Here is a 25,272-nt window from a genome sequence, read left to right as displayed (position 1 = left end):
ATGGGGTACTGATTGAGAATGATCAGCCATGATCACATTGAATGGTGGTGCTGGCTCAAAAGGCCGAATAGCCTACTCCTGTATCTATTGTCTTTTGTCTATTGTCTATTGCTGGAGATAATGGTGGAGGCAGCCAACATCATCTAAGACCCACACCACCCTGGCCACACATCTCGCTACCTTCATTGGGAAGAAGGTACAGGAGCCTGAAAACTGTGACCTCCAGGTTCAAGAACAGCTCCTTTCCAGCAACCATCTTCATATCATATCATCATATCATATCATATCATATCATATATATACAGCCGGAAACAGGCCTTTTCGGCCCACCAAGTCCGTGCCGCCCAGCGATCCCCGTACATTAACACTATCCTACACCCACTAGGGACAATTTTTACATTTTACATTTACCCAGCCAATTAACCTACATACCTGTACGTCTTTGGAGTGTGGGAGGAAACCGAAGATCTCGGAGAAAACCCACGCAGGTCACGGGGAGAACGAACAAACTCCTTACAGTGCAGCACCCGTAGTCAGGATCGAACCTGAGTCTCCGGCGCTGCATTCGCTGTAAAGCAGCAACTCTACCGCTGCGCTACCGTGCCGCCCACTACCTCAGCCCTACCTCAGCACTAAGCCACTACGGTCTTGCACTACTATGGTTACTCCGTGTAGCTTGAATAGAATCAATAATAAGTTATTGTACTTTTAATTTTGTTTTTGTTTTAATCATATCATATCATATCATATACATACAGCCGGAGACCGTAACGCTACGGCAAGAGTCAAGAGTGTTTAATTGTTATCTGTGCTGGCAATGGAACAATGAGATTCTTACTTGCTGTAGCTTAATTGGCCCGTTATTGCAATAACACACGGATAATTGTATAATAATCAACAATATAATAACAATAAAACTTGGTAACCATAGTTTAAAACCAAGGTCCCTCGTGCAACCAATGACACAGTCTATAGAAGATCACAGTTGCTGAGGTTAGTGTTGTGCGGTGTTCAAGAGCCTGATGGTTGCTGGGATGAAGCTGTTCTTGAACCTGGAGGTTTTCAGGCTCCTGTACCTTCCCAGCACACAGCCAGGGGGTGGAAGGGTGAAATGTAGAGATGGGGACGGGTGGTGGGGGCAGGTGTAAATGCAGTGTTTATATCTGAAAGGAAAGGATTTTGGGGATGTGGGAGAGGGAGCAGCTGGGTAACCCGGCCCAGAGTTGTTGTGGAAGTGTGTGGTGACATTCGTAGTGTAAATATCTTTGAAAATGGTAGATCACCAGGTCTGGATAAAATCAGCCTGTCTCCAGCTTGGTGATATGTCCTGACCAGTAAGATACTTAATGCAGGCAAGAGGAGAGATGAGCTGTGAGAATTGAAGCGAGTTAGGCTGCAGGTTAAAAGCAGGACGTCCAGGGTTGTAATTTGGATTACTCCCGATGCTGTGTGCTAGCGAGTATAGGAAGATATGACAGCTGAGTGTGTGGCTCTGAAGCTGGTGTAGGAGGGAGGGTTTCATTGAAATCTCTTTGCAAGGGAGTTTGCTTGTGCTATTCTGGAGGGTTTAATCTAGTGAGGCAGAGGAAGAACATAGAGTGAATGGCTGGGACTTAGGAGCGTTGATGCCCACAGAGACCTGGGGAGAAAGTTCATAGCTCACTGAAAGTACAGCACGACATGGGGGGATAGTATAGTGAGAAAGGCACTGATAGTGAGGAACAATAGTGAGGTTGCCTTCATGAGCCGAGGAACTGAGAACAAGAGTTAGGCTTCATGTTGCAGCTGTACATAACATTGGTTAGACCGCACTTAGAGTGTTGTGTACAGTTCTGGTCTCCACACTACAGGAGGCATGAGGCAGCAATGGAGAGAGCACAGAAGAGATTCACCATGTTGTTGCCTGGAATGAAGGGTTGTAGTTAGAGAGATTGGACAGGCAGGGATTATTCTCACTGGAGTGTAGGAGGCTGAGGGGTGGGTTGTGAAGAGCACAGAGAGGGTAGACAACCCCAGAACAGGGAAGTCTAGAACTAGAGGGCACAAGGTTAAGGTGAGGGAAAGAAATGTAAAGATCTGAAAGGTAGGTTTTTCACACAGGATGGTGAGTATGTGGAATGAGCTGCCGGAGGAGGTGGTGCAAGCAGGTACAATTGCTTTTGAGGGTGTTTGGACGGGTGTAGTGTGATACAGGCATAAAGTGGCATATCGGATTAGTGTGGCCAGGCATCACGTCTGGATGAGTTGGGCCGTGGCTGTTGCTGAGAGTTTTGACTTCCCATTGGCTACAAGTGTGTTTTACAGTGTCAGAGCAGCCCTGGGATTGGTTGAGTGATCAAAATTGGCTCATTAAGCAGCCATTAAAAAGAAGGCAAGGTGCAGTGGAGCAGCCTATTGGGAGCGGACATGTGGAGGGGATGTGTGAGGCTTTGGTTCAGCAGGCTGCAGCAGGGGGGTGGCTGAGCAAGGCCTGAGTAAAGGGGGACAGGAGGTAAAGAGGTCTACTCTCTCTCTCGTGTGACTGCCCTGCCCGTTGTGCTTTTTCTCCTCTTGGTTTTGTGCAGTAGTGATGGTGCAATGTTCCTCCTGCGGGATGTGGGTAGTCAGGGGAACTGCTGGTATCCCTGGTGCCAGAGTTCAGGTGCTGTTCCATGAGGATGAGGGCATTTGTTTGCATTTGGCCCATATCCCTCTAAACCTCTCCTCTCCATGTACCTGTCCAAATGCTGTTACTGTACCCGCCACACCTACTTCCTCTGACAGCTCGTTCCCATCACCCTCTGTGAGAAAAAAAATTGCCCCTCTGGTTCCTATCGAATCTTGGCCCCCTTACCTTAAACCTATGACCTTTGGTTCTTGATTCCCCTACTCTGAATAAAAGATTCTATGCATTCACCCCATCTAATCCCCTCATGAATTTAGAAATCTCTATCAGATCACCCCTCAGCCTCCGGCACTACAGTCCCAACCTCTATTGTCTGCAGACAACTCAATCCTGGTGAATCAATGGTTAATTGAACGCTCCCACTTTGATGATATCCTTCCTCCAGCAGTGTGACCAGACTGCCCACAGTACTCCCTCGCCCTGTACTGCCGTAACATGGCACCCGGGCTGACCATGCTCTGACCCTCTGCTCCAGGGTGAATCTGCTCTTGTCACCACTCAATGCTCAGCGTGGGCTTAGGGGCGGGGTGGGAGGGGATGCGAAGGGAGGGGCAGAGACAGTGGGTTCGCTTGGATGGGCAGAGATCAGGTGAGGGTGAAGGTCATGGGCTCAGCTGAGGGGTGGGGTCAAGCCGCGAGTGCAAGGGGATGGTGTCAGGAACGACTATGCGAGATGGAGGGTCACTGACATAAGGAGTGGTCAGGTTCATGGTGGGGGTTGCGTGACGCACTGTAAATGGATCGATTGTAATCATGTGTAAGAAAATAACTGCAGATGCTGGTACAAATCGAAGGTATTTATTCACAAAATGCTGGAGTAACTCAGCAGGTCAGGCAGCATCTCAGGAGAGAAGGAATGGGTGACGTTTTGGGTCGAGACCCTTCAGACTAATCATGTGTTGTCTTTCTGTTGCCTGGTTAGCACGCAACAAAAACCTTTCACTGTCCCTCAGTGCACATGACAATAAACTAAACTGAGCATGAGGAGTGAGGTCGGAGATCACGGGCAGGGGTCAGGCTTATGCTGGTGTTGGGACTGGTGGAGTGAGGGTCAAGGTGGGGTGCGGTCCAGGCCGTGGGCACGGTGGGACAGGGGGAGGGTGCTTTGTTAACATGACTTCTGTCTGTGTCCAGGTCGGGAGTTACAGAGATGTCAGTGTGGACAGCCTGGCCTTGTTCTACTTGCTGGAACCCAAGATAGGTGAGATGGACTGTACCAATATGGCCAAATTTGTTTGGGTTAGAAGATTTATTGGGATCTGGCATCTCTCTGTCACCCAGTGTTCAGACTTGTGGCTGACTGGACCTGATGCAGAGCCTTGGCTGGCAGTGTTGTGGCCTGCTGTGGGCTGCAGAGCTGATCGCTGGGGGATGTGCAGAGGGACAGAGCTGACCTTACGGATGGGTGTAGCAGTGTCATTGTGCCTTAAGGTCCCACTGCTCTGGATGATCAGCCATGATCATATTGAATGGCGGTGCTGGGCCGAATGGCCTACTCCTGCACCTATTTTTTATGTTTCTCCCAGTGGGTGGAGAGTTAGTCGTCCAACACAACAAGCCCTTCAGCCCAACCCCATGCTGATCACGATGCCTTCCTGGACTAGTCCAATTTCCCCACGTTTGGCCCAGATCCCTCTAAACCTTTCCTATCCAAATGTCCTTAAAAGTTGCTATAGTACCTGCCTCAACTACCTCCTCGGGCTGCTCGTTCCATACACCCATCACCCTCTGTATGAAAACGTTGCCCCTCAGGCTCCTATTAAATCTTTACCCTCACCTTAAACCTATATCCTCTGGTTCTTGAATCCCCAGCCTGGGTAAGATACTGTGGCTATTTACCCTAATCCATGCCCCTCATGATTTTATAAACCCTCAAAAAGATCACCCCTCAGCCTCCTGCGCTCTCAGTCTGTCCATCCTCTCATTATTGCTCAAGCCCTCTAGTCCTGGTAACATCTTTGTGAATCTTTTCTACATTCTCATCTCATCACATCCTTCCTGGAGCTGTGGACAAACTCCATGTGGTCTCACCAACGTCCTGTGCAGCTGTACCATGATGTCCAAACTCCTGTACTTAATGCCCTGACTGATGGAGTGAAGCATGCATTCACCACCTTGTTGACCCATGACCACTTGAGGGGCTTTGTCCCTGAACCCTGTGGTTCCTCTGTTCTCCAACACTTCCCAGGACTCTGTCATTCACTCTGCAAGTACTGCCCAGCTTTAACTTTCAGTGTGCATCAACTTGCATTTCTCAGTTAAATTCCATCTGCTATACCAGGGGTGGCCAAACCGCGGCTCGCGAACTACATGCGGCTCTTTGACCTTTAATATGCGGCTCGTGGAAATATGTTGGCTGAGCTCCTTTTTTCATCACAGTTAATATAAAAGGTAAATAAGAAAAAATTTCAAGCTTTATAATTATTTACTGGGTATGAATTGAGACCCCATTGAAATAAAACGTAAGTTTAATGTTCATGGTTAGTAAAAATATTTAAGTTCATGTCTTGCGGCTCTTTTGTTCATGTCTTGCGGCTCTCAAACATCTGAACTTTATCGTATGTGGCTCTTACATTAAGCAAGTTTGGCCACCCCTGTGCTATACCTTGGTCCTCTTTCCCACTTATTCTTTAGTTTAGAGATGCAGTGCAGAAACTGTCCATTCAGCCCACTGAGTCTGTGCCGACCAGCGATCACCCCGTACTCTAGCACTATCCCACACACCAGGGACAAGTTACAACTTTTATTGAAGCTAATTAACCTATAAACCTGTACGTCTTTGGAGTGTGGGAGGAAACCGGAGCACTGGGAAAAAATCCACGCGGACAAAGGGAGAACGTGTAAAATCCAGACAGCACCTGTAGTCAGGATCGAACCCGTTCTCTGGTGCTGTAAGGCAGCAACTCTACTGCTGCATCACTGTGCTGCCCGACTTGTTCTTCTTGTAAATCTTAATGCAGATGAAAAAACCCAGTACTCTGACACTCACTGGCCACTGGCCGCTGGCCTTCAACCTGAACAACAATCCCTGACTCCTTCCATTGAGCTGGTTTGGTCTCCCTCCACGTAGCTGACCCTGGGCCCGTGTTATCCCACCTTCTGCACATTGGGATTGACCTGGCAAAGACCATGTAGACAATGCCCAGGGTCCTACCCACACCCACGTGATCCCTCGGTCTACACTTTGTTGTAGCAAATTAAGTATTGTATTACTGTGAGTGAGCTGCCTGTGTGAGAATTGGGTGTTGTGGCTTCTGCAGTCACTGCAGGAGCTGTGAGATGTTTCCCTCAGGTACATTCAGGGTCTGGTGGTGCCGGGGCTGTGGTTCATGGTAGCCTGTGTGCTGTACACTGGTGGTGGGCCTGGGGCTCTGTGTGGCTCCGGTTCCCACCGTGCCCCGTCTTGTGTTGCAGAGATCCTGGTGCTGGGACTCGGGGACCAGGTCCACAGGCTCGACCCCAACCTGCTGGCGTTCATGAAGAGCAAGGGGATCGGAATGGAGATCCTGGACACGGTGAGTGCCCCTCACACACTGACCCACACTGGGGACGGATCACACACACACACACACACACTAACCCTACTGGGGGGCGGGTCACACACACACTGACCCTCACTGGGGGGCAGGTCACACACACACACTGACCCTCACTGGGGGGCAGGTCACACACACACACACTGACCCTCACTGGGGACGGGTCACACACACACTGACCCTCACTGGGGACAGGTCACACACACTGACCCTCACTAGGGGGGGGCGGGTCACACACACACTGACCCACACTGGGGACAGGTCACACACACACTGACCCACACTGGGGACGGGTCACACACACTGATCCACACTGGGGACAGGCCACACACACACACACACTGACCCACACTGGGGACAGGTCACACTCACACTGACCCTCACTGGGGACAGGTCACACTCACACTGACCCTCACTGGGGACAGGTCACACTCACACTGACCCTCACTGGGGACAGGTCACACTCACACTGACCCTCACTGGGGACAGGTCACACTCACACTGACCCTCACTGGGGGGCGGGTCACACACTCACACTGACCCTCACTGGGGACAGGTCACACTCACACTGACCCTCACTGGGGACAGGTGACACTCACACTGACCCTCACTGAGGACAGGTGACACTCACACTGACCCTCACTGGGGACAGGTCACACTCACACTGACCCTCACTGGGGGGCGGGTCACACACACACTGACCCACACTGGGGACGGGTCACACACACACTGACCCACACTGGGGACAGGCCACACACACACACACACTGGGGACAGGTCACACACACACACTGACCCTCACTGGGGGGCGGGTCACACACTCACACTGACCCTCACTGGGGGGCGGGTCACACACACTGACCCTCACTGGGGGGGCGGGTCACACGCTCACACTGACCCTCACTGGGAGGCGGGTCACACACTCACACTGACCCTCACTGGGGGGCGGGTCACACACACACTGACCCTCACTGGGGACAGGTCACACACAGACCCTCACTGGGGGGCGGGTCACACACTCACACTGACCCTCACTGGGGACGGGTCCCACACTCACACTGACCCACACTGGGGACAGGTCACACACACACACACTGACCCTCACTGGGGACGGGTCACACAAACACTGACCCTCACTGGGGACAGGTGACACACACACACTGACCCTCACTGGGGACGGGTCACACACACACTCTGACCCTCACTGGGGACAGGTCACACACACACTGACCCTCACTGGGGACAGGTGACACACACACACACTGACCCTCACTGGGGACAGGTCACACACACACACTGACCCTCACTGGGGACAGGTGACACACACACACTGACCCTCACTGGGGACAGGTCACACACACACACTGACCCTCACTGGGGATGGGTCACACACACACACACTGACCCTCACTGGGGACGGGTCACAGACTCACACTGACCCTCACTGGGGATGGGTCACCCGCACTGATCCTCACTGAGGACGGGTCACACACACACTGACCCTCACTGGGGGGAGGGGGGGTCCCACAGTTAGAACCTTTTTCCCAGGGTGGAAATGATTGACTGGAGGGCACGGCTTAAACGTGAGAGGGGCAAAATTTAAAGATGTGCAAGGCCATATTTTTTACACTGAGTAGTGGGGACAGATACGATGGTGGTATTTAACTAGGCAGATGGATATGGAGGGGTATGGATCATGTGCAGGCAAAAGAGACCAGTTTATCGTGGCAGAGTTTAATTTCTGATCTGCTGGATTATGTTGTGTTGGGCGCTGTGCCCTGCCCGGCTCTGTTAATATTAAGGACACAATGTTTGGAGTAACTCAGCAGGTCAGGCAGCATCTCTGGGGGACATGGATAGGCAACGTTTTGGGTCAGGACCCTTCTTCGAGACTGATGCGTCAGAAGAAGGGTCCCAGCCTGAAATGTCACTTGTAAACTTTCTCGAGATGCTGCTTGACCCACTGAGTTACTCCAATGTGTGTCTATCGTTGATGAATAGCAGCATCTGCAGTTGCTTCATTACATTTCTGTTGATATTTACGCCACAGCCCAACGCCTGCGCGACCTTCAACTTCCTGACGAGTGAGCGACCATGGATTGCTGCCGCGCTGATCCCGCCCAGTCTACACTCCGACCAACGCTAGTGGTCTCCACGACCATCGCCGGCCCTCGCCTCGCACACCATTATTAAACCGCCTCTGCCCCGTGGCAACGCTGTTCTTGTCGCTGGGATCTGGGGCGGGTGTCCTTTCGCTGCTTCTGGGTCACGTTAGGCGGGTGGGGACGGGGTCCAACGCAACGCTCCTTTCCCCACAGCCGATGGCAGCTCGTCCACTCCTGGTGGATGGTGTGGCCCACGGCTACCCTCCATGGCTGCAGTGTGGCCGTGTCCAGCGGACAACCCCACCCTCTCCCCGCCCACCCTGCAGCGGGGCCCGAGCCGAGGGAAGGCACCGTCACCACTGGAGGTTCCCACTCCACCCGCACCATCACCTGTGCCCACCCCACACCGCCAGAGATCACTGGGCCAAGGACAACAGCAAGGACAATTGGTGGGTGGGAGACCACGGGGAGAAGGGAGAGCATCAGGCAGGAAGAGGAGGAGATAGGGGGTGGGTGGGGGAGGAGAGAGGGTGGTGGGAGAAACAGGTGCACAGGAGGGGAAATGAGGAAAGGTGTTGGGGGTGGAGGAAGGAGGAGGAGGGGTGGTGGGGGGGAGTCGAGCCCCAACAGGGGATGTCTGCAGTGAAGAACAGGCAGAGCTGAAAACATTCGGAACCGTTCATTGTTCTCTAAACACGGATCTTCCAGGCAAACAGTTTGTCGCACACTATCCCGTTTAACGTTTCACAAACACGCGGTAATCACACAGCTCAGCCACAGGGAGGCCCAGCTCACCGCGGACACTCCCCAGCGGTCAGCCTGGGCCAAGTTCCACCGCACCTCACAGCCGGCAGCAGTGGGGAAACACCAAGCGGCCATGCGCCACACCATCATCACAAACATCTCCTTTTACAAAAATAAAACAATCCCAACAGCATTGACAAATGGGCAGTCAGTAGCAGGCAGACTCGGGCCTGGTCCAGAGGTCAATGAAGCAAACAGGTTTGTCTGGACAGACCCAGGGACACTCCTCGCGGGTATCAGAACAGTCGCTTCTCGTACCTGGGAAACAGGGAACAGAGGGTCAGGCACAGTACAGTAGAGAGCAGAGGGAGGGCAGAGAGAGGGCAGAGGGAGAGAGCGCAGAATAGAGGGAGGGGAGAGGTCACACATTCAGAGCCACCTCCTCACTGGCCCTGGGGGAGATCAGGCCCTTACACACACCCTCTGCCCCGCTCCTCTCAACCCCTCCCCGACCTGCCCCCATCAACATCCCTCTCCACGACAATCAGGAGGGTAGCTGCAGACACAGAACCATAATGTTGGGGGGGGGGGACTTACGAATGCAGCCCGTGTACCCCGCCTTCTAGCTGAGCGCACAGCGTCCTCTTCTCAAACTTCAGCTCACCAGAGTACATCATGGCCCTGGAGACGAGAACAAACGTCACTGGCAGCCTCACCCCACACCATCGCCCACCAGTGCCTATCCACCAGCCTCTCCCCACACCTACCAGCCCCACACCTTCACCCACTGCCCCCACAGGCCCATCAATGCATGGATAAACATTTAACGATCAGCACGATAATAAACTGTCAATCATACCAGTTAACCAGACCAAGAGAGGGCAAACCAACTGTCCACAAAGTGGGGAGAAAACAAGAGGGTGAGGAAGATGGACGCGGAAAGTGGAAGGAACAAGGGAGGATGAGGGAGACATATGGATGGGGAGGGGTACTGGGGTGCAGAGATGTGGGGTGGAGGGAGCAGCAGTACAGGAGTGTGCAGGAAGTGGGGGGTACCTGAGCTGCGTGAGGCTCTAGGTCCTGGGAGGGAGGGTGTGGGAACGAGAACAGGGTACAGAGACAAGGGGGGGGGGGGGGGGGGGGAAGGAGCGTGGGGCATGGATAAAGGGGAGTGGGTACCTGAGCTGCGTGAGACTCTTGGCACCGATGTCCTGACAGGCGTGCTGAATGCCAGCGATGAGGTACGGCACAAACTTGTGGATGGAGCCCTTGTCCTGCACGGCGCCCGACACTCCCTGTGCCACCTTGATCTTGTCCGACTCGCTGGGGAGAGGAGCAGATGCCATCAGACCACTACCCTCACTGACCACCCCCTTACACCCCATCACTCCAGCCTGACCGCCTCGTTATGCCCACGTCCATCCCCACTGCTCCCACCATCTCCTCTGACAGAGACGAGTGAATGAGCGTGGGGGAGGGGGGAGGGGGAGAGATGGACAGAGGGGGGAGCAGTAATCTCGAGGGGGGTGGACAGTGACCGTGGGATGGGGGGGGGGGGGGGGGGGTTTGCAGAGTGAGAGGCTCCACTTACCTGAAGTAGCGGCTCTGGCTGCCCAGGTGCTTGTCCATGGCGTCCACGGAACCCATCCCCCGGTACTTCTTCAGCCTCACCCCGTCCGTGAAGAAATACTCCCCGGGAGCCTCGCTGGTGGCCGCGAGGAGAGAGCCCATCATCACTGCGAGAGGGGTAGAGACGGTCAGCACTGCGGGGGACCCACCCCCATCCCACCGTTCACTGCCCTCCATGTCCACTGCTCCCCTCCCCCTCCCTGCAGAGAGCCCATCATCACTGGGGGGATACGAGACGGACAGTGTCAGATGACACCCCCCCCCCCCAACGTTATCACTGCCACCGGTGAGACCACCGATCCACGACCCGCACAGGGAGGAGATTGACAACCTCGTGACCTGTGGCCATGACAACAAACTCCCCCTCAGTGTCATCAAGACAAAGGAGATAATAGTGATCGACTTCAGGAAGCCAAGTGGAACACATATCCCGGTCGGTATACATTGAGAGCATCGAAGTAGAGTTGGTGGGAAACTTCCAAGTTCCTTGGAGTAAATATCTACAACAGCTTCTCCTGGACCACCTAGATTGAGGCAACAGCTAAGAAAACACAACACCTCTGCTTCCTTGGAAGGCTTAGGAAGTTCGGCATGTCCCCAACAACTCACCAGGTTCTACAGATGTGCTGTTGAAAGCATTTTATCGGGATGCATCACAGCTTGGTTTGGGAACAGCTCCATCCAAGACTGCAAGAAATTGTGAATGCAACCCAGCCCATCACAGAAACCAACCTCCCTTCCATTGACTCCATCTACACCTCAAGCTTCCTCGGCAAGGCCAGCAGCAGAATCAAGGACCAGTCTCACCCCGGCCACTCCCTGTTTTCCCATCGGGTAAGAGGTACAGAAGTGTGAAAACGCACACCTCCAGATTCAAGGTCAGTTTCATCCCAGCTGTCATCAGGCAACTGAAATGTCCTCTTTACTTTAGAGATACAGAGTGGAAACAGGCCCTTCGGCCTACCGAGTCCGCACCGACCAGCGATCCCTGCATATTAACATTATCCTACACACTGGGGACAATTTACACATACACCAAGCCAATTAACCTACATACCTGTCCGCCATTGGAGTGTGGGAGGAAATCGAAAATCTCAGAGAAAACCCAGGCAGTCACAGAGAGAACGTACAAACTCCGTATAGACAGCACTTGTAGTCGGGATCAAACCCGGGTCTCCGCGCTGCAAGCAACCCTACTGCTTTGCCACTATGCCCCCCTCACCAACGAGAGCGGTCCTGTCCTCCCATCTCCCATTCACAGTGCACATGAGACCCTTGAACTATCTTTAATCGGACATTTTACTGGACTTTATCTTGCACTAGACATTATTCCCTTTATCTTTATGTGGACGGATTGATTGTAATCATGCATTGTCTTTCCTCTGACTGGTTAGCATGCAACAAAAGCTTTTCACTGTACCTCAATGCACATGACAATGAATCAAACCTCAACTGAACAACCCCCATCATCCTTCATGTACACTCCCCTGCCCTCACCAGTGATACCCCGACATCCCCACCAGCGACACCCCGACATCCCCACCTCTTACAGCCCTCCCCTGCCCCCACCAGCGACACCCCGACATCCCCACCCCGTACATCCCTCCCCTGCCCCCACCAGCAATACCCCGACATCCCCACCAGCGACACCCCGACATTCCCACCCCGTACACCGCTCCCCTGCCCCCACCTGTGATACCCCGACATTCCCACCCCGTACACCCCTCCCCTGCCCCCACCAGCGACACCACGACATTCCCACCCCGTACACCCCTCCCCTGCCCCCACCAGCAACACCCCAACATCCCCACCCCGTACACCCCTCCCCTGCCCCCACCTGTTGAGGCCCCCAGTGCCAGGGCCTTGGCGATGTGTCCCACGGTCTGGATGCCGCCATCGGCAATGACGGGAACGCTGAACCTGCGGGCGTATTCAGCCACCTTGTAGACAGCCGTGGCCTGGGGCCGGCCCACCGCCAGCACTGAGGAGAGGAAAGTCAGCGAGGGCATGGGTCAGCGGGAAGCAGCTGAGAGGACAGAGGTCAGTGAGCAGTGGTGGGGAAGGGTCAATAGTCAAGGGGGGGGGGTTAGCGGACTGGCATCACTGCAGGGGGACGGGGATGGGGACGGTAGCGGTCAGCACAGTGCGATCCCACCACCCAGCCCCGGTTCAATCCCGGGGAGGTAGGAGGCGAGCCGACTCAGTGGACACTGGGAGGGGCAGTGAAGGTTAGGGTGGGAGAGAGGCCACTCGGCCCCTCAAGCCGGACCCACACGGCCTCAACAGCTCCATGAGCTCCGTGACATGCGAGTCATACCCACACACACATGTGCGTCCTAGTTATTAACAAACACGCCTACAGTATCTGCAGGACCAGCAGCAACAACGCATGCTTCCCGATTGCTGCAACACCACGGGCACGTTAGTGGAAACGGGGCAGGGGCTGCAAACACCCATAAAGCCAGGGTCCGACAGAGTGAAGCTCCCTCTACACCATCCCATCACACACTCCCAGTGTCAGACTCAGAGTGAAGCTCCCTCTACACCATCCCATCACACACTCCCAGTGTCAGACTCAGAGTGAAGCTCCCTCTACACCATCCCATCACACACTCCCAGTGTCAGACTCAGAGTGAAGCTCCCTCTACACCATCCCATCACATACTCCCACTGTCAGACTCAGAGTGAAGCTCCCTCTACACCATCCCATCACACACTCCCACTGTCAGACAGTGAAGCTCCCTCCACACCATCCCATCACACACTCCCAGTGTCAGACAGTGAAGCTCCCTCTACACCGTCCCATCACCTACATGCCTGGGGCATGGGTCAGATATGAATTTAAAAAAGGGAAAATTAGATGAGATGAAAAGGAAAGTGCCACCTGTTTTAAACAACCACTGTGGGTCTGACCTGAAGGGATCCTTCATCTCTCGGCCCGCTGCCCTCTCTGCTCGTCCTGTTGCTCAGGGTTTGCCAGTCTCAATAGAGAATAGACAATAGGTGCAGGAGTAGGCCATTCAGCCCTTCGAGCCAGCACCGCCATTCAATGCCATCATGGCTGATCACTCTCAATCAGTACCCCGTTCCTGCCTTCTCCCCATACCCCCTCACTCCGCTATCCTTAAGAGGTCTATCCAGCTCTCTCTTGAAAGCATCCAACGAACTGGCCTCCACTGCCTTCTGAGGCAGAGAATTCCACACCTTCACCACTCTGACTGAAAAAGTTCTTCCTCATCTCCGTTCTAAATGGCCTACCCCTTATTCTTAAACTGTGGCCCCTTGTTCTGGACTCCCCCAACATTGGGAACATGTTTCCTGCCTCTAATGTGTCCAATCCCCTAATTATCTTATATGTTTCAATAAGATCCCCCCTCATCCTTCTATATTCCAGTGTATACAAGCCTAATTGCTCGAGCCTTTCAACATACGACAGTCCCGCCATTCCGGGAATTAACCTAGTGAACCTACGCTGCACGCCCTCAATAGCAAGAATATCCTTCCTCAAATTTGGAGACCAAAACTGCACACAGTACTCCAGGTGCGGTCTCACCAGGGCCCGGTACAACTGTAGAAGGACCTCTTTGCTCCTATACTCAACTCCTCTTGTTACGAAGGCCAACATTCCATTGGCTTTCTTCACTGCCTGCTGTACCTGCATGCTTCCTTTCAGTGACTGATGCACTACGACACCCAGATCTCGTTGAACATCCCCTCTTCCTAACTTGACACCATTCAGATAATAATCTGCCTTTCTATTCTTACTTCCAAAGTGAATAACCTCACACTTATCTACATTAAACTGCATCTGCCATGTATCCGCCCACTCACACAACCTGTCCAAGTCACCCTGCAGCCTTATTGCATCTTCCTCACAATTCACACTACCCCCCAGCTTAGTATCATCTGCAAATTTGCTAATGGTACTGTTAATCCCTTCATCTAAGTCATTAATGTATATCGTAAATAGCTGGGGCCCCAGCACCGAACCTTGCGGTACCCCACTGGTCACTGCCTGCCATTCCGAAAGGGACCCATTTATCCCCACTCTTTGCTTTCTGTCTGTCAACCAATTTTCTATCCATGTCAGTACCCTACCTACCCCCAATACCATGTGCTCTAATTTTGCCCACTAATCTCATATGTGGACCTTGTCGAAGGCTTTCTGAAAGTCGAGGTACACCACATCCACTGACTCTCCCCTGTCAATTTTCCTAGTTACATCCTCAAAAAATTCCAGTAGATTTGTCAAGCATGATTTCCCCTTCGTAAATCCATGCTGACTCGGAATGATCCCATTACTGCTATCCAAATGCTCAGCAATTTCGTCTTTTATAATTGACTCCAGCATCTTCCCCACCACTGATGTCAGACTAACTGGTCTATAATTACCCGTTTTCTCTCTCCCTCCTTTCTTAAAAAGTGGGATAACATTTGCTATCCTCCAATCCACAGGAACTGATCCTGAATCTATAGAACATTGAAAAATGATCTCCAATGCTTCCACTATTTCTAGAGCCACCTCCTTAAGTACCCTGGGATGCAGACCATCAGGCCCTGGGGATTTATCAGCCTTCAGTCTCATCAGTCTACCCAAAACCACTTCCTGCCTAATGTGGATTTCCTTCAGTTCCTCCATCACCCTAGGTTCTCCGGCCCCTAGAACATTTGGGAGATTGTGTGTATCTTCCTCAGTGAAGACAGATCCAAAGTAACGGTTTAACTCGTCTGCCATTTCTTTGTTCCCCTTAATAAATTCCCCTGCTTCTGTCTTCAAGGGACCCACATTTGCCTTGACTGTTTTTTTCCTATTCACGTACCTAAAAAAACTTTTGCTATCCTCCTTTATATTATTGGCTAGTTTACCCTCGTACCTCATCTTTTCTCCCCATATTGCCTTTTTAGTTAACTTTTGATGCTCTTTAAAAGAGTCCCAATCCTCTGTCTTCCCACTCTTCTTTGCTATGTTATACTTCCTCTCCTTAATTTTTATGCTGTCCTTGACTTCCCTTGTCAGCCACAGGTGTCTCTTACTCCCCTTAGAGTCTTTCTGCCTCTTTGGGATAAATTGATCCTGCAACCTCTGCATTATTCCCAGGAATACCTGCCATTGCTGTTCTACCGTCTTCCCTGCTAGGGCCTCCTTCCAGTCAATTTTGGCCAGCTCCTGCCTCATGCCTCTGGTCTCCCTACCTCCCCCCACACCCCTCAGGCACTGCCGCCCCGAGAGATTTTAGAGATACAGTGTGGAAACAGGCCCTTCAGTCCACTGAGTCCATGCTGGCCATCAAGCCCCACACACTAGTTCAATGTTATCCCATCCTACACATTTTACTGCGGTCAATCATCCTACAAACCCAAACGTCTTTGGGATGTGGGACGAAACCGAAACACATGGAGGAAAGCCATGTGGTCATAGGGAGAATGTGCAAACTCCACACAGACAGCACCAGAGGTCAGGATTGAACCCGGGTCTCTGGCGCTGTGAGGCAGCAGCTCTACCCACTGTGCCAACCTGATCCCAGCCCATCCATCCATTCTCAGCTCCTTTTGAAACTTACGCCAAACACACACCCCTCAGTCTAGACCTCCCCCTTGCTGTGGGGCAAGGTTTCTCCCCCTCTCACCTCGCGCTGCCTCTCATACACTCGCCAACTTCTGCTAGACCCCATCATCCATCCCCCCCGCCCCAGCGAGACCAGACCCACACCCCGCCTCTCCTCACTGAAACACCCCAGCAATCATCACGGTGACCCCTCTGCTCTCCCTCCCAGTGGTGTAGTGACCACAACTGCCTGCACATCTGGCTGAACTCTGACCCTCGTGATCTCCCTGCACCCGGTCCATCCAGTCACTGAAGGTCAGCGTTCCGTTCCCCAGTGAGGGTCAGTGTGTGTGTGTGTGTGTGTGTGTGTGTGTGTGTGTGTGTGTGGGGGGACCCGTCCCCAGTGAGGGTCAGTGTGTGTGTGTGGGGGGGACCCGTCCCCAGTGAGGGTCAGTGTGTGTGTGTGGGGGGGGGGGGACCCGTCCCCAGTGAGGGTCAGTGTGTGTGTGTGTGTGTGGGGGGGGTGGGGTCAGTGTGTGTGTGCACGTGCGTGCGTGACCCGTCCCCCACTGCCCCTCACTCAGAGCGTCAGTCACACTTCAGTAGCAGACACTGGGTTAGTTATTCACCAGACTGGTGGCGCTGGGGAGAGGGGGGGAGAGGGAGGGAGCCACACACAGAATGCAGGGAGTCACACCACCACCCCCCCCCCCCCCCTCAGGGAACAGGTGAATGACACTTACTAAAGGATCCCGAGACAGTTGATGGGAGTTTGGGGCTGAGGGACTTTATATCTGGAGGAATCCTGGGCGCAGCTGAATGAGAAAATGGAGAGAGACAGAGAGAAAGCGAGGGGAATGGGAGAACGGGGAATGGGAGGGAGGGGGGAGAGCGGGAGGGAGGGGGGGAACAGACGGAGGGGGGAAGAGAGGGAGGGGGGGAAGAGAGGGAGGGGGGGAAGAGAGGGAGGGGGGAAGAGAGGGAGGGGGGGAAGAGAGGGAGGGGGGAAGAGAGGGAGGGGGGGAAGAGAGGGAGGGGGGGAAGAGAGGGAGGGGGGGAAGAGAGGGAGGGGGGGAAAGAGAGGGAGGGGGGGAAGAGGGAGGGGGGGAAGAGGGAGGGGGGGAAGAGGGAGGGGGGGGAAGAGGGAGGGGGGGGAAGAGGGATGGGGGGGAAGAGGGATGGGGGGGAAGAGAGGGAGGGGGAAGAGAGGGAGGGGGAAGAGAGGGAGGGGGAAGAGAGGGAGGGGGAAGAGAGGGAGGGGGAAGAGAGGGAGGGGAAGAGAGGGAGGGGAAGAGAGGGAGGGGGAAGAGAGGGAGGGGGAAGAGAGGGAGGGGGAAGAGAGGGAGGGGGAAGAGAGGGAGGGGGAAGAGAGGGAGGGGGAAGAGAGGGAGGGGGAAGAGAGGGAGGGGGAAGAGAGGGAGGGGAAGAGAGGGAGGGGGAAGAGAGGGAGGGGGAAGAGAGGGAGGGGGAAGAGAGGGAGGGGGAAGAGAGGGAGGGGGAAGAGAGGGAGGGGGAAGAGAGGGAGGGGGAAGAGAGGGAGGGAGGGGGGGAGAGGTAGGGAGGGAGAGGGAGGGAGGGGAGAGGGAGGGAGGGGAAGGGAGGGGGAGAAAGGGAGGGAAGGGAGGAGAGGGAGTGAGGGAGGAGGGGAGCGAGGGGGGAGGGGGTGAGGGAGGGGGTTACACCAGAGTGTGTGAGAGAGAAGGGGGTGGAGCTGCCTCAACAACCAGTTGACTGAGCTGCTCTGACCCTGTGGCCCTGACACCCCCCCCCCCCCATGGCCCAGTTTGTGTGATGGGGGGGGGGGGGGGGGGGTGGAGCCACTCCAGCAGTCGGCTCACTCCCTCCCTCCCCACCTCGGTCTGTTCTCACAAGCCGGCACCCACCTGATGACAACCCCCCCCTCACCCACAGCCCCCCCGACCCACACCCTCCTCTCCATCCAGCCCCTCGCATTACTGGCCTGTGCCCCTCCCTGTGGAAACCTTGGGGGGGGGGGGGGGGGGCAATGAGAAACAGGGGCCGTGATTCAACTGGGACCACAACACTGTGGGCCGAAGGGCCTGTCTGTCACCCCCCCCCCCCCACCTTAGGAGAGGTGGTAACGGGGAGGGGGGGGGGGGCTCTGTGTGTGGGGGGGGGGGGGCAAATGTAAATGGTCCAGAGAACAAGCAGTGGCAGCGGAGCGAAGACCCGGAGCGGAGCGAAGACCCGGAGCGGAGTGAAGACCCGGAGCGGATCGTAGCCCGGAGCGGAGACCTACCTTCCTGGGTGATGCAGATGGAGCCGCTGCCCATGCCGACCCGCAGCCCGTCCACCCCCGCATCGATCAGGTTCTTGGCCTGCGCCGCCGTCACCACTGGCGAGAGACGTCACATTAGTCACCGGGACGGACGGGGAAGGGGATACTCAATGGCAATGTTCCCGGTCATTCAGCTCTCATCAGTTTAGCGATCCAACACGGAAACGCTGACCGTCGATCACCCGCTCATACTAGCTCTACGTTATCCCTCTTTCACAGCTGTTAAATCAAATTCTTTACCTTCACGTGTGATTATTCAGACTGAAGGTAAAGAATTTGATTTAACATTTGGTGGCAGCGGTGGGATTTCAAAAGACAATTACCACGAGTTCGCGGCCAAGGAGCTGAGAAGTCTCGGAGGCAGAGGGAGGAATTGGGCCCCCAATGCAAGTGGTTTGTTTTACTGCATCGGTTTCCTCTGATCTGTCGTCTGATGACGAATTGGCCATTCGCTAACGCTTGTGTGATATCTTGACGAAATCAGGTCAGTCTGGTTAACGCTTGTGTGATATCTTGACGAAATCAGGTCAGTCTGGTGAATACTGGAAGCGGCAGATATTTTGGTCAGTGATTGGTATCACTGGGAGTCGACTATAATTAAATGATATCGATATCAATACCACTGGGTCAGGTTTCAGTCCTGAGAGAGTGGGGCACAGGTCAGGTTTCAGTCCTGAAAGTGCGGATCGTTGTTCAGGTTTCAGTCCTGAAAGCGTGGGTTACAGTCGCTGTAAGATTGGGGTCCGATTGTGAGTATGAAAGTGTTGTGAGGTGTGTGAGCTTGTGTGAAGTGTTGTGGGGGGTATTAAGATTTGTGACGTTTGGAATGCGACTGTGTAATTTGTGTCATTTGCAACGCACTGCGTTGAATTATCAGTCAGCAAGATGGGTCACCAGTCCTGAGGTGGCAATAAGAACCCTGATTCCTATGACAATAACCTGTCACCCAGATGATGAAAGAAAGAGGTGGCAGAGATGCACAATGGTTCTCTGAGCAGTTTAGGGGACTTGATAGAGGGAGGTGAGTTAAACATGTATTCGATATGTCATGGCACTTTGTTTTTAACGTATTCAAACCTTTTCTTTTTCTTTAATGGTACAGCCACTAATGTCCTGAATCCACCAGTCCTGAGGTGGCAATAAGAACATTGTGTCTGGAGATCTTCTCGGGAAGAACCCCATGGTGGAATAAATCTGATGTGCTAATCCAGTATCACGTGTGATTATTCAGACTGAAGGTAAAGAATTTGATTTAACACAGCCACCCCCACACACGGGGGGCAATTTGTAGAGGGACAATAAACAGCATGTCTTTGGGACGTGGAGGAAACCGGAGCACCCAGAGAAAACCCACGCGGGTCACAGGGAGCACGTTCAAACTCCACACAGACAGCAGCAAAGTCAGGATTGAACCCGGGTCTGTGGCATGCGAGGCACAACTCTACCGCTGTGCTACCGTGCCGGGCCCTATCAGATGTCGAGGGTCTGGAGACTGGCTCACAGGCGATGGGTAGAGTGGTCCCTGGGCTCCCGCATCAGACTCGGGACAGAGTGTACACAGATCCCAGTAATGCCGACGGATTCACTCACCGTTGCCGCCGATGACCTGCAGATCGGGAAACTTCTCCTTGATGTGTTGGATCATCTGCATCTGGAAGATGGAATTCCCCTGGGAGGAGTCCTAGAGAGACAGGGAAGGGGGTCACACACTGACCCTCACTGGGAGACGGCCCCGGGGGGAGCAGGGTGGGGGACTGTCCCGGTGGGGGTTGGGGGGGGAAGGAGAAGTCCCGAGGAGGGGTCACTCACCAGGACCAGGGCGTCCACCCCCGCCTGCACCAGCAGCTCGAGCCGGTAGCGGTCATCGTGGTGAGTGCCGATGGCAGCTCCACACAGCAGCTGCTTCTTGATGTCCTTGGAGGCAAGCGGGTAGTTGCGGTTCTTCTTCAGGTCCGTGCGGGGCGATGATGGCCACCAGCTGGTCCTGTTCGTTCACAATCGGCAGCTTCCCTGTGGGGGACGGGCAGAGGTCAGACCGGGCAGTGGGGGGGGGGGGGGGGGGGGGGGAAGGGCATAGGTCAGACTGGGGAGAGCGGGAGAGGGACGGGCTGAGGTCAGACCGGGGAGAGGGGGGACGGGCAGAGGTCAGACCGGGGAGAGGGGGGACGGGCAGAGGTCAGACCGGGGAGAGGGGGGATGGGCAGAGGTCAGACCGGGCAGAGGTCAGACCGGGGAGAGGGGGGATGGGCAGAGGTCAGACCGGGCAGAGGCGGGGGGAAACTGGCAGAGGTCAGACCGGGGAGGGGGGGGAGAGGTCAGACCGGGGAGAGGGGACGGGGGACGGGCAGAGGTCAGACCGGGCAGAGGTCAGACCGGGGAGGGGGAAGAGAGGTCCGGTGGGGTCAGTCCGGGCAGGTGGAGGAGACGGGATGGGACGCCAGGGGTCAGACCAAGGGGGATCACCAGTCTTTGGGGGGGGGGGGGGGGGTTGGTGGGGATCAGGGGTGTGGGGTGGTGGGGGGGTCCATGCAGGTATGTGGGGTGAGGTGGGGCACCTTTCTTGCTGCGCTGCAGGATCTCATTGGCCTCCTTCAGCGTCACAGCCGCCGGGGCCACCACCAGGTCCTCCCTCCGTGTCATGACCTAGGCACGAGGGCAAAGGTCAGCGCAGCACCACCCATCTCCCGCTGATAAACTCCAGTCGCCAACACCCGCCCGCGCCCGCGCCCCCCCCTGCTCTTGCCCCCCAACCCTCTCCTATACCCCACGCCCTACACCGTACCAGCCCCGGCCCACCTTCCGTCCATCCCCCATACCTGCTCCAGGGGCAGCTCCTGCTCGCTCTCCCCCAGAAAGTCGATGTCCCGGGAGGAGATGATCCCGGCCAGTCGCCCGCCCAGCGTTCCCGTGTCGGTGACCGGTGTCGGTGATGGGGATCCCGCAGAACCCGTGCCGTGCCTTCGCCTCAAACACGTCTCGCACATGGTGCTGGGGCTCAGTACCACCGGGGTCCGTGATGAAGCCCTGCTCGTACTTCTGTTGGTCAGAGAGCAATGGTCAACCTCAAACCCAGACCAGAGAAACACCCCGGCCCAACCCCCGACACAGCTCCTAACCTGACCCATGACCCTGCCAGACTCCACCCCTGCCAGCACTGACTTCCCCACCCCTCACCCTGCCCACACCCATCAATCTTCCCCCCAAAACACTACATCCAATGCACCCCATGAGATCCCAGCCACCCTGCGCCCCTCCGCAAACCTACCTCCACACCCTCCCCTTGTCTCCCCATCCCCCGCACTGCGCCCCTCACCCGTACATCCGCAGCCCCCCACTGTCCCCGCCCCCCCCCCCCCCCTGGTGTCCGTACCTTGACCCGTCGCACCTGGTTGGCCTGGAACTCAGGTGTGCAGTTGTGGTGAATGATCCCGATTCCCCCCCATCAGCTGTGGGGGGAGGGGGCAGGGAGATGGGAGACGGGAGGGGAAGAGATGGGGGGGTACAAAGGGGGAGAGTTAGACACATATCCAGCCACCGTACATCATCCGGTCTCCCCCACCCTATCCCCACGCGCCCGAGAAAGCATTTTATCAGGATGCATCACAGCAAGGTTTGGGAACAGCTCCATCCAAGACCGCAAGAAATTGCAGAGAGTTGTGGACGCAGCCCAGATCATCACGCAACCCAACCCCCCTTCCATTGACTCCATCTACACCTCACGCTGCGTCGCCAAGGCCAGCAGCAGAATCAAGGACCAGTCTAACCCAGGTCAGTCCCTCCTCCCCCTCTCCCATCAGGCAAGAGGTACAGAAGTGTGAAAACGCACACGTCCAGATTCAGGGGCAGTTTCTTCCCAGCTGTTATCAGGCAACTGAACCGTCCTCTCACCCTCTAGAGAGCAGTGCTGACCTCCCATCTACCTCATTGGAGACCCTCGGACTTTCTTTGATCGGATTTTACTGGAGTTTATCTTGCACTAAGTATTATTGCCTTTGATTGGTAATTATGTATGCCGACTGACTAGCACGCAGTAAAAGCCTTTCACTGTACCTCGGTACTTGTGACGATGACCTGAACTAAACTCGGGGTGCACAGCTGGTGCAGGGAGTTGGAGGCGTGGGACCTTGGCTGTGGGGGGGAGGGGCACCTCCGAGCAGGACCCTCCCCCCGCCCCCGCCCTGTGTGAGAGTGGGCAGTGAGTTGCAGTGATGCTGCCCCTGGGGTGGGTGATACGGGGAAGATGTCCATCCGAGGGGGGGGGGGGAGGGAGGTGGTGTCACTCACTGCCATGGCGATCGCCATGCTGGCCTCGGGTAACCGTGTCCATCGGCGACGAGATCAACGGCGGTCTTCAGCGTGATCTTCTTGGTGAGGGCAGAGGTCAGGTCCTGACAGGGGGGGAGGGGGGGGGGAATTGTGGGAAAAGAGGGAGAGAATTCAGTTTCCGGTCACGGGCAATGACACTTGCTTACTCCACAACCCCACACTCCTCCTCCCCTCCTCCCACCCCACCCCTGACCCTTCCCTCCCTCCCCCGAAGCCTTCCACTCCTCCCCCGACGTCTCCCCCTCCCTCAGCACAGAAATGAATCCCGGAGATGTAACTTGAGCGTCGCCCCTCCCTCCCTCCCTCCACAACTGCCTGAGGGAGCAGCAGGCTGTCACACCACAACCAACACTGAGCACAGGAGGGTGGCGCGGCCATGGAGCCGCTGCTCACAGCCCCAGACCCGGTTCCATCCTCATCTCGGGTGCTATCTGCGTGGAGTTTGTACGTTCACCCCGTGACCACGTGGGTTTCCTCCACACCCAAAAGACGTGCGGGTGTTTGTGGTTTCATTGGCCCTCTGTAAATTGCCCCCGCAGGTGTAGGGAGTGGATGAGAAACTGGGATAAACTGGTATCGATGTTCGGCGTGGACTCGGTGGGCCCTGTTTCCGTGCTGGATCCCAGGTTCAGGGTGACGTGCGCTGGACCTTGTGAAACTGGCAGAAAGGGCAGGGCACTGGAGAACCATCGACCACTCCCCACAGAGCCGCCCGCGCATGGGCAAGGGGGAGATGGAACGAGAGAGAGTCATGAGGGACGTTGGCAGATCGTGGAGACTCTGGCAGAGAGATCCACCTGTCCCACACCCCCCGCCCAACAACTCCCCACACAACTCACCACTTGACCAGAGGAGAAAATCAATGTATCCGGGCAAGATGAGGAAATCACTGGAATAGACAGGAGAGGGAGAGAGAGTGAGAGGGAGAGAGAGATCACAGACCACTTCCATCCACACATCTCCTCCAACAAACCGCAGGCTGCCTCTGACCTGCACACTGCACAAACACCAAGCCTTCACACTAGCGGCTCCAGTCTCTGACTAACAGGGACGTTTCTCCAGGGATTGAAAAACCCCAGAGTTTCAGGAAGGAATTCCAGATTCTGAAGGTTCGTCCAACAATGGTGTACAAACCTGAGGGGCAGCTTTCCACACAGAGGGTGGTGGGTTCATGGAACAAGCTGCAGAGGAGGTCGTTGAGGCAGGTACTATAACAACATTTACAAGACACTTGGACGGGCACATGGATAGGAAAGGTTTAGTGGGATACGGGCCAAACATGGGCAGGTGAGACTGGTGTAGATGGACATCTGTGGGAGAGCAGGAGCAGGGCGGGAGCACGAGGTGGGGTGAGGGAGGGAATGAAGGGAGGGGAGGGAATGAGGGAGGGATGGAATGAGGGAGGGATGGAGGGAGCGAGCGGGGGGGGGGGGGGGGGGGGGGATGGGGGGATTTCTCTGCTTCACTCAGTGGGCTGGGGCTCCCTCTCCGGACCCTCTGAGTGAATTGTCTGTTCTCAGCCCAGAGTCAAGTGTAATCTAATTTGTCCAACCCTGTGACCATCTCCGCTGCTCCAAGCGGATCTCATTAACTATCATAGTCTCCATTCAACCCTCGGCTAAACTCACGTGCAGCCAGTTACCAAACCCGCGGGACCGATTTAGTTACTCCCTCCACCCACCTCCCTACTTTCTTACCTCCACCCCACTTTCCCTACCCCCACCCCAAATCCCTCCTCTCCTCACCCCCTCCTCATCCCAACATCCCTCACCCCTAACCCCTCCGCCACCCCAATCCCAGAACCACCTCCCCTCCTCGTACCGCCTGAACCCCAATCCACCCCTCTCTGACCCCCCACCCCCCTCCTTGACCTTCACCTACGACCCACATCTCCCTCCCTAACCCCCACCAGCCCAAACCCTCCCCCCTCCTTCACCCCACCCCTCCTCTCGCTTCCCTCCATTAACCTCTGTATTCCCCCCAACCCCTCCCTCCCCCTCCCACGTTGCACCCCTCCCTCTCCTCTCCCCACCCCCCACCCCCACCTCCCCCCACCCCCTACCCCCCCCACCCCCCTCCCCCCACCCCCTCCCCCCACCCCCTCCCCCCACCCCCTCCCCCCCACCCCCTCCCCCCACCTCCCCCCCACCCCCACCTCCTCACTTGTAGGTCAGCCCCTCTCCGGAGCCCAGTAGCTGCGGGCCGCTCATCCCGTCCTCGGGGACGTAGCCGGTGCCGCCGCTGATCAAGTACTCGGCCCGCACGGGTTCGGGGGGGTCGCCGCTCCGTGGCTCGGTCCCGCTGCTCCGTGGCTCGGTCCCGCTGCTTGTCTCGCTGCCGCTGCCGGTCCCGCTCTCGGTCTCCGCCTCCACCGCCGCCGCCGCGGGGACTCCGCGCTCCGCCATGGCGCAACAATGTGACAG

The 25,272-nt window shown here is 55.7% G+C and overlaps 2 protein-coding genes across 2 annotated transcripts in view; one reads left to right on the top strand and one right to left on the bottom strand.

The window, feature by feature from the left end:
- ndufaf3 (NADH:ubiquinone oxidoreductase complex assembly factor) overlaps nt 1–8,818 on the top strand; it is a 14,664-nt gene extending 5,846 nt beyond the window's left edge. Inside the window, exons 3-5 of the mRNA XM_078414300.1 lie at nt 3,800–3,866; nt 6,080–6,180; nt 8,252–8,818. Coding sequence (XP_078270426.1) covers nt 3,800–3,866; nt 6,080–6,180; nt 8,252–8,347 — 264 coding nt within the window. The 3' untranslated portion in view covers nt 8,348–8,818. The remainder of the gene's footprint in view (nt 1–3,799; nt 3,867–6,079; nt 6,181–8,251) is intronic.
- On the bottom strand, nt 735–25,272 carry LOC144601833 (inosine-5'-monophosphate dehydrogenase 2-like). The gene is given in 19 exon segments (XM_078414301.1): nt 735–9,368; nt 9,648–9,731; nt 10,230–10,373; nt 10,642–10,786; nt 12,517–12,660; nt 18,485–18,580; nt 20,114–20,204; nt 20,333–20,482; nt 20,484–20,533; nt 21,079–21,166; nt 21,340–21,450; nt 21,452–21,559; nt 21,894–21,966; nt 22,806–22,834; nt 22,836–22,868; nt 22,870–22,911; nt 23,689–23,706; nt 23,708–23,738; nt 25,013–25,272. Coding segments are annotated over 19 exon segments (1,701 nt in total). The 5' UTR covers nt 25,255–25,272; the 3' UTR covers nt 735–9,346.

The sequence above is a fragment of the Rhinoraja longicauda genome, chromosome 17 (genome assembly GCF_053455715.1).
Source record: "Rhinoraja longicauda isolate Sanriku21f chromosome 17, sRhiLon1.1, whole genome shotgun sequence".
In the NCBI taxonomy this organism is placed as follows: Eukaryota; Metazoa; Chordata; class Chondrichthyes; order Rajiformes; family Arhynchobatidae; genus Rhinoraja; species Rhinoraja longicauda.
Note: the sequence above shows the minus strand (reverse complement) of the source record. Positions and strands in the feature narration are given on the sequence as shown.